General features: G+C 39.5%; 1 protein-coding gene across 1 annotated transcript in view; it reads right to left on the bottom strand.

Moving 5' to 3' along the window:
• galnt2 (polypeptide N-acetylgalactosaminyltransferase 2) overlaps positions 1-13,031 on the bottom strand; it is a 74,251-nt gene extending 61,220 nt beyond the window's left edge. The window contains exon 1 of the mRNA XM_022237840.2: positions 12,604-13,031. Within this exon, the coding sequence (XP_022093532.2) occupies positions 12,604-12,702 (99 nt within the window). The 5' untranslated portion in view covers positions 12,703-13,031. The remainder of the gene's footprint in view (positions 1-12,603) is intronic.
• Between the last annotated feature and the right edge of the window lie 555 nt (positions 13,032-13,586).

Genomic DNA, 13,586 nt, shown 5'->3' with positions numbered 1-13,586 from the left:
GTATGGTGCATCCATTAAATGAACAATTTACAAATTTATTGCCACACACCCCCCCCACCCCTACTGGTACCGCGGGGGTTAACTACTGGTACTGATGTACCAGGTGCAGTGTACCAGTATTTTCCGCATGTCTCGACAGTTTCATACATGTATCAGCACTTTCCTAATCTGCTCTGACAAAACATACCGTACATTTTTTACATGTTAGTACATTTACATGTACATTGAACATGAGTACACTGGTCGCAAAATGGACGAGCCTTGCTCAAAGGCTTTACAAGGAATCACAAATGTTAAACACAGCTTTAAATGTCACTTGATTGTGGATTCAGGCAATATACATGTAACAACATGCATTGAAGATGCAATGGTTGGGAATAAATGTGAGCAAATGAATGTACATGTATCCCTTCAGTTTCTCGTTCGCATCTACAAAATTTTTAACATTCCCTGAGGTTGCCTAGATTCAAGACATATGATAGGTTTTTATCAAACTTGCCCATTACATACTTTAACATCAATCACCTGCTACCGACACAGCTCTGACAAATGTGTAGCCTGCAACTTTAAACACAGATAGAGAAATTCACACACCTTACTTGTAACTGGAGACCTTTAGGCAACCAAAGAGTTCTGCAAGAACCAACAAGAGTTTTAGGGAACTGTTTGACCTCATTCGATGTACTGGTTAAGGGTTGGAATTTACGTTTACTTTGCTGACCCTTTAGCAACATTTCAATTGGCCGTTTAACCGTTTAAACATTTGCTAACACAAACAATAAAGGTTGTTGCATGACAGCTCAGTTTCTGCCTAACAAGTGAGTTTTTTAATGCAGGTGTAGCTCAACAACAATGCATATTTGTAGTTGTCCAAGTGTATGCTGATGTCCTACTATTGACAACATAAGACTTTCGACAAAAAAAAGGGGAGAGAGAGAACGGAGTGGAGATGGATGCAATTTATCACTGTGTAATCATGAAGAATTCATTTGGCCTGTTCAGCAGAATATTTTCTTTCTTCAAAAAAGATCAAATGTTTTGTGGAAGAAGTTGTTTATAAATTCAGAGGCCTCAAAAATGTCTATGTCGTACGCTATTTGCCATAAATTAATGTCAAGAAAAGGAGGTGAAGGAACATTATTTAACTTATCAAGGGTGTACAACAAAATAATAATCCGCTCACTGCTAAAAAAAAAAGGCCTGGATGGCGGCCAGGCAGCGTGTCCCAGGAGGCCAAGGATTTTCCATGGTAATACTGTTTCTTAGCAACAGTGGCATTACTCTGGAACTGCCCAAGTGTAACAATCCTACCAATTGGCTGCTTTGCTTGCAAAGAATCAACTGACTAATTGGCTGAGGATTTACAATAAATACATCCGCCCAGCAGGTCTTTCTAGAAATAGCAGCATCTTCAATTCTGTGACCCAGACCCAAATACTTAATATACATTTTGTCTAATGGAACGATAGAGCTGTCAATCTTTCCTCAGGAGATTTCCTTTTCCACAGAGCTGAGTTGAATTTATTCTAATTTTTTTTCATCTGGACTTGCCCAGCCACTTGAAAATAATAATTTCTTCCCACATATTGTTTTGGTGTATTGGCATCTAAGTCAGATAAATGATCATGATATTAAGTATTAAAACAGCTGAATATTTTTGTTTGATGTTGAGACAAATTAAACCTTGGGCAGGGTACTTTTAGGCTGGATTGGCTAGCTCTAAGAATTTTTTCTGCTCACTCAAAAACTAAATAGGGTCTGTTTACACTTTTGCCTGTCCTCAAAAATGGATAAAGCGGGAATTAATGGAATGTACTGGCAGAATACACCAGAAAAAAATTCAAGAAAGTATATTTTAACCTTTTTTATTCGAGTGAGATTCAGCTACGCAGCAATGCAACGGGAACACATCTCACTTGGTGCCGTAAAGGGTTGTGATTGGACAGTCACCATGTGAGCAGCCCATCTGTGCTGAAGTTGAGCGGGCGGCAGCACCAAGGCTACAGCCATGGCACGCACAAAGCTTCCTCCATCCAGTGTGGTCGCCACATCGCTACCACAAAGAATCAGCGATTCTCTCGACGGTAATGAAGAATGTATTTGAGATAAGCGGAGTTTCAAGTTAGCCAACGTTGAGTTATTGAGAGTTCCTTTGATTTGACCGGGTGTTGAAGTGTTTCGAAATGTTAAGACACTTTCGCAGCATCATTTGAAAATAAAAATTAACCCAGATTGCATCAATTAAACTTTGTGCAACCTTCAACAATTAGTTCTATTCAAACGTTTAGGAAAATCTCTGAACAGATACATGTATTTTTTTGTTTAAATGGTTAAACATTTAAACATCCGACCCTTAGTACTGGTACAGTACATGTACATGTAACATACATTACAAAACTCAAGTGTAGAAAAACCCAGGCAGGATTTCAATTGCACAATGCTGTTTTTCACTTTGACAAATGACTACTGGTGTCACTGTGAAAAACATTTCTCACACTGGCAAGCAGCCCTTTACATACATGTACATGTGTGTACCAAAAAAGTGTACATGTCCACACAAGGATCCAACTTTGCCATCTGGTGTCTGATTTGGCATTACACTTACACTGAACATTTACCGGTATCAGATGACAAAATGAGCCAATGGATCCTTTTGTCAGATTGACTCTATGCCACACACCACCTTGCTTCCAAATCCTACCCGAGACCAGGGCAGGCCTCTCCAGACAATAACAGATTTCTAAAGAAAATTAAATTCTAAAAAATCCACTGTGCAATGTGTTGAAAATAACTTGGAGTAACCAGGAAAGAATTCTCTGAAACATGCACGACGGGAGTCATGTAAAGTCTACTGTGTATTAAAAAATCAGCCATTTGCGAGTTAATTTTGAATAAAACCTGGTGCACTGAGTTATCTGATTGCACATAAACAAAACGATTTGAATTCCCCAGACTAAAGACACTGTTGCTATGCCTTGTGATTCTGGGCAAGCTTTTGCATAGCGACCACCATCTCTGGAATGGACTGGTTCATTTTTGCCCTTCTTATCCATTGAGAACAGTGTAATGTAGCAAGGCGTGTCTTAAATAACTAAGCAAAAGCTTGCCCCGAATCACGAGGTATAGCAACAGTGGTTTTAGAAAGGAGAAATCAAGTTGTTATGTTCACGTGAATTTACAGAACTCGGTGCATCAGATTTGGGTCAAAGTGAACTCGCAAAAGGCTTATTGGCTTTACATCTGCAGGTACTTTCAATGAATTTTGTTGAAGGAAATTTCAACTATAATCTGTTAAACGCACCCCCATCTGTACATGTACATGTACACCTATGCCAGTATGTATGGTTTGCTTTATGAGCTGCAAAGTTGTTCAAACCATGCTTACATGTAACTGACAATAACAATTCCAGCCATGCCCCATCAGTCATGGAAAATATACATAATGGTGCAGACTAGAATGACTAGGAATTTAAATTGGGATGAAAAAAAATAACAGAGATTTTGGCCTCAGATAAATTGGTGTGCACGACAAGAGGTTAAATCTCCCCACGTTAAGAGGCCACTGTCAGGTAGCTGGTTCTGGTAGGCCACTGTCAAATTTGGACCAAACATCATTTCCGCATTAAGTGACAAGGTAAGAACCTTCAACCCCATGATACGGTACATGTATGTTGACAACAACTTTCGTCTATTTACGGGCATCCAAAATTTAAATCCATCCAAGGTGGCATTACTGGCCTTTCAGTATTTGACATGACAATGCCTGGCATTGCACTATCAGAAAATTTGGACACAATGGCTTCACTACTACCGGTATATAGGCTCAGATATGAAATAAACTTGACAAATTTACACGGAGAAACTAATGTGTACCTGGTTTCATGACCTATGGTCCCAACTCTGGCTCTACTGATGATTATGAGAAGTGATTTATAACACAGTTCCAGCTCTAGGCAATACATCAGAATGATCACGAGGTTAATGATTGGTACGTAGGTTATTTCTTTGGCCACAATTGTTTTATCAGGTCATTATTATACTGATTCAGTGTGAAGCTATAAAGTGTTCAAACATGAGCATGAGAGATTGGGTCACATTTGTTTCATATGACACGAAAAATGCTCATTACATCCAGTCAACTTTTTGCACCACGTTCAAACTACAAACACATTTTTTTCTTTATTTCCTATAACACATTTTCCAAAAACGTTTCCTAAAAATACTTTAGGGTGGTGCTATAAAAACATGGTAAGTCTGGAAGAGAAAGCATAACTACAAATAACTATTTTTTTAGCTTAATTCGGATTATGCATTTTTTTTTTTTAGGAAGTGTCGGATGATGGAGTACAAATAATACAGAAATTCACTTCCAAGTCCTGGTTAGCCGTTGTTCTCTTACAATGGGTTGAGTAGACAGGAAAATTGATTACAGGCCAGGAACACCTCACAGAAAAGGATGTCTTCTACCTGTGTGGTTATACTGTTAATAGTAAATTTCATACAATTTGAACAGAAAAAACCACTGGCTAAGATTGAATTTTTCCTCATTTGAACCCCTCTCCCCAAATATTAAAAAAACTGATGGCAGATCTGCAATCTGAAAACTATATAGTGTGAGCCTATCAGACATGCAAAATGAACACTGGCCAATTTCTCATTACAAGTGCGCAAAATGCTTAAGACTGAGAAATGTGATGACTTAAAGAACTTAAAGGGCTGTTGTTTGATTTGATTTATTTTGTCATGTAGAAGGACTAATTACAACCGTGTGTGTGGCTTGCAGTGTGAATCCTAAATTTTTGCGAGGAATGCACCAGTACGATAAGGTTATATTGCACAATGTCAGATTTTACTAGTTAATAGCACAATAGCTCTGGAATTTACATATGAGGTTAACCCCCAGATTATGTATTATTATATTGCATAAAATAATTACCTGATTCATTAATAAAGCAACGCCATCAATAATGTACACGTCTACACACAAAGACAAGGATCAGCATGCAAACCACCAGCATGTCTGTAGCCACGCTTATCAAGGACAAGCTTAAGAGCCTGGCGTTGTTTTTAATATTTTCTTTCACAAATATTGAATCTTGTTTCACACTTCAGGGATGATCGAGATGAATAGGTCAATTCAACTGAAGTTTTGTCAGAGACCCTGCAGTTGATAAGAGGCTACACTACATGCATGTGGGTGCACACTGCAGGGCCAGCTCAGAGAGGGGACGTGTACATGCACCGTGAGAGGGAGAAAGAGAGAGCCAACAATTCAGACAGCGTGTTACACCGGAGTGTTTTTATTGGGCCCACTTGATGGATTTTCAGATCAATACTGGAGCCTTGCGCCGTGCAATAAATGGTGTGTGTATAAACAGGAGCCATTTTAGACTCAAGGCAAGATCAATGTTGTCTTGCAAGAGGATGGTATAGGATGCACATACATGAATATGAGCCTTAATGCACAATGCACAATGTATGCATAACATTTGGTTTCATTTTTTTTAAACAGTTCCATATCCAGGTTGTGAAATATGTACAATGTACATACATGGAAGTCCATGAAAATGTCTTCCTACTGTACATGTACATGACACATGTATCCATGGAAATGTCTTCCTACTGTACATGTACATGACACATGTATGAATCACCTGTGGTCAATACTGTTAAAAGATACTTGTACTGAACTACGGTATGACCGTTATGTGATTAAAGGATACTGGTGTGCTGGTGTCATCAAATAATAACCCCCAAGGGTGTATGTAAAATTGTATTGAAATTGGAGGATTTGGGACTGTTAGTGTTCAGCTTCTGTATGGTGTCAAGGATGAATGATTCTATTCACTTACAAGTGTGTTCTAAAGGCTGTTTATTATTCAGCAGTTATTACACCCCTTCATCACATGTCCGAAACTGAAACTCACAAATCAACCCAAACAGGCAAAATCCACAAGTGGATATTGTTTTTGTCTGCTGCTGTTAGACCAGTCATAGTCAAGTGAGGTGGTGAATGACAGGGACCTTATCCCATTTCTTGAATGGAGTGCATTTTGGGGAATCTGGAAAATTGCATAAACTCTGTGACAGATGCATCTGGTGGGGCTGTACATGTATTTTTCCCTTTATTTCACGCTGCATTTTAAACGTTTGCAGTAGATAGATAAACAAAGGTCTGGTGTTAATAAAATTGAAATTTATGACGAATTCAATGGTGAATATGCATTCAAAGTGAAAAATGTACTGTACCCAACAAGTTTAATTTGGAATGGTTGGGAGGAACTGTGACATATTAATGCTTGAAACAGTGAGGTATTTAATTACATTCTTGTCAGTCCGTCATGCACAGTGACACAATGTACAATGCAAAAATGATATTAAAATACTTTTCACCAGTCATTTCGTAAAAACTTCACACTTATGTACAAGTGTTCACATACATGTGCAGTTTGGTGTTTCAGATTAGGGAAGCGGTAGACACATACATGTGCGTGTATATCGAGTATTTGTCCATTAATATCTGGTTATCACACAAGTGGCCATTTCCTGGCATGTTGCTAAAGAGTGATGGTACCTAAGGAAGTCCAAGCATTCTGTTGGCTTATAGGGGGTCATTTGAAATATGGATAGATATATAGAGGATTTTCAGTCGCACAAAGTTTTGACGGTAAGTGTTCAATTTACACAGATGTGTGCGGGAAACACATGCACCTTTGAAGTCTCTCAACATTCTAGCAATAGAAAAACTGGATACCCAGATTTTAAAAATCCACATGCCTCCATAGACATGGTACGCTTCCTGAAATGCCTTTGCCCGTCTTGTTACCGGTACGTCACGTAAAAACCTCAGCATATGAAGGTCAGAAACTCTGAAGACAGGAACGATCAGTATTAAAAGTGCATGGGCACAGTCTACATACATCCATGGTGAAATGGAGTGGTAGTTTCAACACTGAATGCACAGGTGTACATGTACATGCACACCTACTGGGTAACAATGCACTTGGTCAAATATACACGCATTTGCTACACAGGGGAAACAGTACTGAGCATATATGTAATGTACACCTACTGCGCACTGTGCAAACATGGAAGTTGCCCCTTTATACAATGTACATATTGCCACAGTTCGTCACGGGTTTGAAATCAAATCACCAAAAATTATTCATCATTATACATTTGTACCGGTACCTACCGATTTCATTTTATTATAGATGTGCATACATGAGATACAACTCTCACAAGGTCTCAATAACAATTTTATTTGTATGCATTTTCAAAAGCAAGCCGTAGAAACCAAGTCAACTGATGCACAGGTTTTGAACATCACTAGGCCACTGATACAAAGTTCAAGGAGCTGAGCAATCATCTGATTAAATCATATCAAAATAATTTGCAAATTGCAATTTTGTGTGAGAGCAAAATGAAGATTTTGGGTGTAGGTGTTTGCATTATAGCTTTTATAGAATGATGGCTGAAGGTTAAGTGTACATATTTACTCTAAAATTTACAAGATATTTCATGGTCAGTTTTATCAGCAGGCCAACAATTCCACTTACAGTATGTTGTTATTCCATCCCATTCAACCCAAATTTCACAAATCCCAAACCAGATTTTTTTAATGACAAATATTTTTTGTGACAAATATTTTTTGTGGTGTTTTTAAAAACCTTCAAGCTTTTACTAATGTCATACCTGACAAATGTAAATTTACACAGACAGTGCCCGTTGTTGAAATAAAGACTGAATTTGAATAACTGTACATTTTTCGCCGATTGAAGAAAAACTGAAGAAGATATCAAACCTGAAATCAGTTTTAATGCAGGGAAATGAATGTTTCTGGCTGCAGCCACAGGTACATGTATATCCATAGTAAGATACACGAAATGACAAAATGCCAAAGCCACAGTCTCTACACCTGGCTCGAAATGGGACAGAGGGATACCCACCTCCAATCCCTATACACACTCCAGCCTATTGTAACTTAACACATCCCCCAGATGTCTGAAAAGAATTCTTTAGATACTGTACCAGTGACCAACACAAAGGCGGGACAGGGTTCTCTCTGTCCCATAGTTTGCATCAAATGACAGTCACAGCCACAAGTGTGGACCTGACTCAAAGTCTCACATTAAAGCTTGCCATGTTGACACAGAGACCCAAGGAATTATCCATTACATTTATGTCACATTCAACACACACTCAGTTAATGCTTTGGAACTGTGTAAAAGTCAAGCCACCACATCAACCATTGACAATAGACTTAGCTACACCTGACTGGCTGTGGAATTTCTCTTCCAGAAGGGCCAGCCTTGTCCTTAAGTCAGGCCACTTGGTTCTGCATGGGAGCAGGGGTAGATGTCAAACTGAGAAATGGAAATTGAAATCATTATTGGGCCTCAGTTGGTTGAGAGATGGCCAGCTGGTTAGTGAGTCAGCTGACAAGCAGAACCAGAAGGTGAGCCATGGTTTTTTTTTTCACTTAAAGGTCACTAGGTCATCCCCAAAAGTTCTAGTCTAACTGCTCACTACAGGGATGCTGCAATTGAAAACTAAAATAGCCAAAAGTACGTGTGCAGTATATCCTGCATGTACACTTCAAAGCTAGTCTTCATAAAATAAGGAAATGTAATTAACTCTACATGTACGTAGCAGCTGCAGCACCTTGCTGATTTCCCAAAGAGGAACAATTTTTTTTTCAAAAATTACTACTGTCCTTTGCATGAGAACAAGAAAAGTATGTTAAGTGACTGTCTCAGATATTCATAAATCATACATGATACATATCTTTAAATCCATGATGAAATGCAGACATTGACAGTTTGACAACATCCCCACAAAAATCTTGTGAAAGGTTTTGATCATTTAGATGAGACCCTGTACTCAAACATGTGCGTTCAATATCCACCAAATCAATCATGTAAAGCTGTTTTACAGTACCGGCTAGCCTAAATAGGGAGGTGAAAATCTATTCAATGGGAAAAATAAACAACAAAAGCCAGAGGCAACAGATTTTCATTTGAAAAACAGTGAAAACACCATCTCTTCAGACTTTTTAATTTAAATAGCAAAGAAATCAGTACAAACTTTTCAATTTCAGTTGTAATTTTCTATGACGAAAACACAGTGTGTGTGTTATTAATTCCACATACATGTACATGTGACAACCTGGCATACATGTACTGTACAGACCGAGCTCAATACGGAAAAATATAAGGAAAAACAAACGATGCCAGCATCCTTTTTGTAATTTGGATAGCAGACATGTATGGTGTATACACCGTGAACGTATCACAGCTTTTGGTTCAACCACCGGTATCTTTCTGAGGCACAGAAAACCTACCGCTGGCATAGCAAACTAGTAATCTACCAGAAGTATACATGTACTTCTCTTTTTGGTCATCCTGTAAATTTGACAATGCAAATACCGGTATACTGCACAGTGCACAAACTCTATAAACCAACAAAATTTCTAAAAAATGCATATTTATTCAGTGTTGGCAAGTTACACAGTTTTTTGCCAATGGCTGTTTCACACAAAAGAGCCAAGCTTGGCATACACACACTGGAGTGTAAAAGATGCAATGCATTTGAACATGTACGGTACACAGTGAAGTTAATACATGTAACGATACAGGTACCAGTATGGCCATTGAAAAAAGGATTTAAATACCCTAAAAATGAAATGTACAATGATTGTATCACAAACTTGGACACTGAGGGTCCCAAGAGGACACAAACTAATGCTGGTAGTAAGGAACAAATACCAAGTTGATCCCCCTTGACAATCACTCAGATACAATCTTGGAAGCGGCATGTTTTACATGTTGGGGATTAGTCAGTGTGGAAAAGGTTGTATGCATGTACATGCATGCAGATTACATAAAGCTTGCAATGTTAAATGTTATGTATGTGCATGTATACATGCACACATGTATGCATCCTACTTCACGTACATACTGCACCACTATGGGATGAATGTCAGAAGAGGAAAGGCTCGACTAACGAAAACATTTGGACTAACCTACGAGTACAGTCACATGTACGTACATCGGGCACCGGCATATTTTAAGGCCAGGGACAGGATGTCAACTCTGACAGTATTTAGGATGGCATGAATCCAAATCCAAAGATGAGCCTGAATCGTACCAACAGAAAACACAACACTTCATGTAAATTGTGCAGGGCAATCCCACCCAGAGTGACACAGCAGACAATCAAGGCATCCAAAATTCAAACAATTTCTCAAAATGTATAATTCAGCCCCCAACTTATTGCAGAGTGGAGCATCACCATCTGTGTTATTAGTATTATTATTTAGTCTGTGGTAATGACACCTAGGATTCCTCAACTGAGCACCCTACTTGTACATGTACCGGTAGGCAGAGTACATGTAGCTTGCAAGCCTGAAGAAAATGAAGATAATGAGAAGCAATCACAGTTTTAGAGGTGGGAGGAAAACCCCAGAGGAATATTCTGGGTACAACTTACAGAATCGGGTAGGAACTGAAAACCCAATCCACATGTGGACCAAGTAGGAATTGAACCCGGGCCACAGAGGTGGAAGGCAGGGGAGAAAAAACTACACCAATCTAACTCTCCCAAAGTGCAGTTAGTCTTATAACTGATCTTTTACATACATGTACATAATGGCAGAACATATACAACACCTACCAATATGGTGTTGTAGCTCTGATTCAGCAGGCAACAATATCTTGACGACGGCCTGGGCACAATCAAGTTAAAACACATGAGACCAGCTCACTGCACTGCTCTATCCTCTAGATCTTTAAAGAAGGGAATACATATGAACTTGGCTGGTCTTAAATGTGCATTTAAGACCGGCTCAGGAGAATGAACGCAACTAATGCCCGAGCCACAGGCGAGGGCATCAACAGCATTCATACTCCTGAGTAAGGTCTTAAATGTTAGTTTAAGAATGACCCAGCACATATTTATTCCCAATTATAAATACATTTTTATTCAGAGAGTCTAATGAAGTGAACATGTGATGGATTTCCGACAATTTTGTTCTTAAACTTTACTTTCATTTTCCTGACCCCATCCATTTTATGGTATATTCCTTTTGAAAGTTGTCCAATAGAATCTCCTACACTGAACATGACGTGCGCGTGGCGCGTCGTGCGCACACAGAGTCCTGACCAATCAGACCCGATTAACTATCTCGTATCCATGTGTCAGCATATGATTTACGCAGCGGGCATTATCACTTCTCAGCAGGCATTATCAAATGTTAATACATGGTCACGTGACATGTTTCAACCAATAGGAATAGAAAAACTGTCAAAGGTATTATGAATGATGTAGCAAATGCAAACTGACAATACTATTTTTAAACAGTAACAATACTGGTATCCTTTTAATTTCACATTTCCAGTTTGATGTTCCTGCTATTCAACAAACATTTATTATAAATCATGGGCAAATAAGCTGCCTACTATACATACATTTGTACTTTCGGTGTCTGGCATATACTGCTAATCCGGCTCATACATACTTTTTGTGAATTTATGAATTTTCTGTGCACAATTTCCAATAGTGGAAATCATGCTACATGTAAATTGTTACCATTATTTAATATATTGAGCATCCTTTTTGTAAAAACTGTTTATTTGTTGGCAAACCTTCAGCAAATGAGGGAGCATTACCAATATGTACAGTACTAGTATCGTGATACTCAATGTACAAAATGTAAACTCAAGTACAAGTATTTGATCTTCAACAAATCCAAAGCATCCTTAAAACATTTAATGTAGGACTAGATGTATATAATATTGTGCCAATTTTTTTCTCAATCTTGTGCAGAAAGTTCCATATATTCTGCCACTGCGATTGTCAAGTTCTACAAATGAGTTTGGTGACCGGATATGGAACTCCTGCCAGAAATCCTTCCAAACTCAAAACAGCTGGCAGCAGATCTAAAACCTGGGCCGTCGCGTCCCCACAAAGACTACCTCCAGAACTGTAGGGTCTGACGTCTGTTCCGCTCCCATGAAGCGGAGCGGATGTCGGATCTCACAGCTCTGGGGATACACGAAGACCAGTGCTACTCATGCTGTGTACCCCACCCACAATGCCATACAACCAGTTGATTTAGAGGGGTGAACTGAATAATAATATGGTATCGGTTCAAGTAAAAAATCAAGTACACTGTACATCCCGATGATGGCAAAATACTTCAGAACTCAAGTAAAGTACAATACGCATAATGTTTAATACATCTGCATCACTCAGACCAAAGTATATGTTAGCTATAAAATGCAGGTATGGTGGGTAAAATTTAAAATGTGAAAAGTTCACATTCCTGGAACAGTCATGTGCCCAGAGATATCTACATGTACGCCCCTATTTAAATCTGGGGACATCTTACAAACATTAGCCTAGGCCGACCTGACTGGGTCACATGCGTACATCCCCCCCCCTCCCCACAGCGAATGTAATTGCCATGAATGCAGCACTGGCAGACATGACTCAATTGAATTACTGTACACAGGTAGGTAGGCCTACAATCAACTTCGAAAGTTGAAAATATTTAACCAAATACAGTGTGATGTGGCCCGTGGGTTTAAATTTTTCGCTTACCACTTCCTCGTCGTCCGGCGAATTGTGCAGGTACAGGTACATGCCCACAACCCAGGCCACTGCCATCAACAGGATTAACCGAGACTTTCGTCGCATCATGTTCGAGATCGTTTATCAGGCCGCTTGAATCTCTATCTCAGCGCTACAGCAATGTGCCTTGAACTCCTCTGCTAGACTCTCTCAGGTCCGGTCCAAGCCTTGAACACACCATGTGCAGTGATCACCGATGACAACAACGGCGACGATACAACGAGTGCCACGCAAGAGGTAGTGACGGTATCCTTTCCCGTGCCAGCACAGAGCGGTACACACATCCGTGTACTTTCTGTGTACGTACCCGGTCGCTCACGCTTCATTCAACGTTGAATGCACCAGCCGACCTCCTGTTCGAGTTTACAATGGGACCATGAGTGAATTGGGAAAAAATCCATCTACTTGGCGGCGTTCGGGTACCCTGTTTCGATCCATTGCCAGTGTTTATCTTTCATGTTGTTGAAGGAGTGGAACCCGCCACTCCAACCAATTAATGGTGAGGGCGCTATACACGCACGTGCGTGCAAGTTTCACGAAAGACGGGGGCGGGTGGAGGTGAGTGTGGGGGAGTTCGTTGCTGGCATGGACTCTTTGCACGTCAATAGTTCAACAGACCAGGGACTTGGAATGATGCATTTTGGTTGTCATTGGTTTCATTATCAAACAAAGTAACCATAACATTTGAACAAGTAACAGGGAATTCCAAATGTTGATGGGGGATTATATCTGCATGCTAACCCTGCCTCTTCTCTTTTCAAAACCGGTATTTCCTTTATTTTTAACCAGAGAAAAATCATTCCCAACTGCAGCAGCTAAATTCCCTCGTCAGCATGAACAAAGAAAAAAATTGATGTGGAATATAATCTGAGGCATTAAACGGTCAACATGTGGGTTTATGCATCTGCAAATAAATGTTCCTACAAGTAAGTTAGAGGGCCGACCTGTATCTT

The sequence above is a fragment of the Acanthaster planci genome, linkage group LG01 (assembly GCF_054643075.1).
Source record: "Acanthaster planci isolate LZ-2023a linkage group LG01, COTS_SCS, whole genome shotgun sequence".
Taxonomy (NCBI): Eukaryota; Metazoa; Echinodermata; class Asteroidea; order Valvatida; family Acanthasteridae; genus Acanthaster; species Acanthaster planci.
The sequence above is the reverse complement of the archived record's forward strand: the minus strand, read 5'-3'. Positions and strand labels throughout refer to the sequence as shown.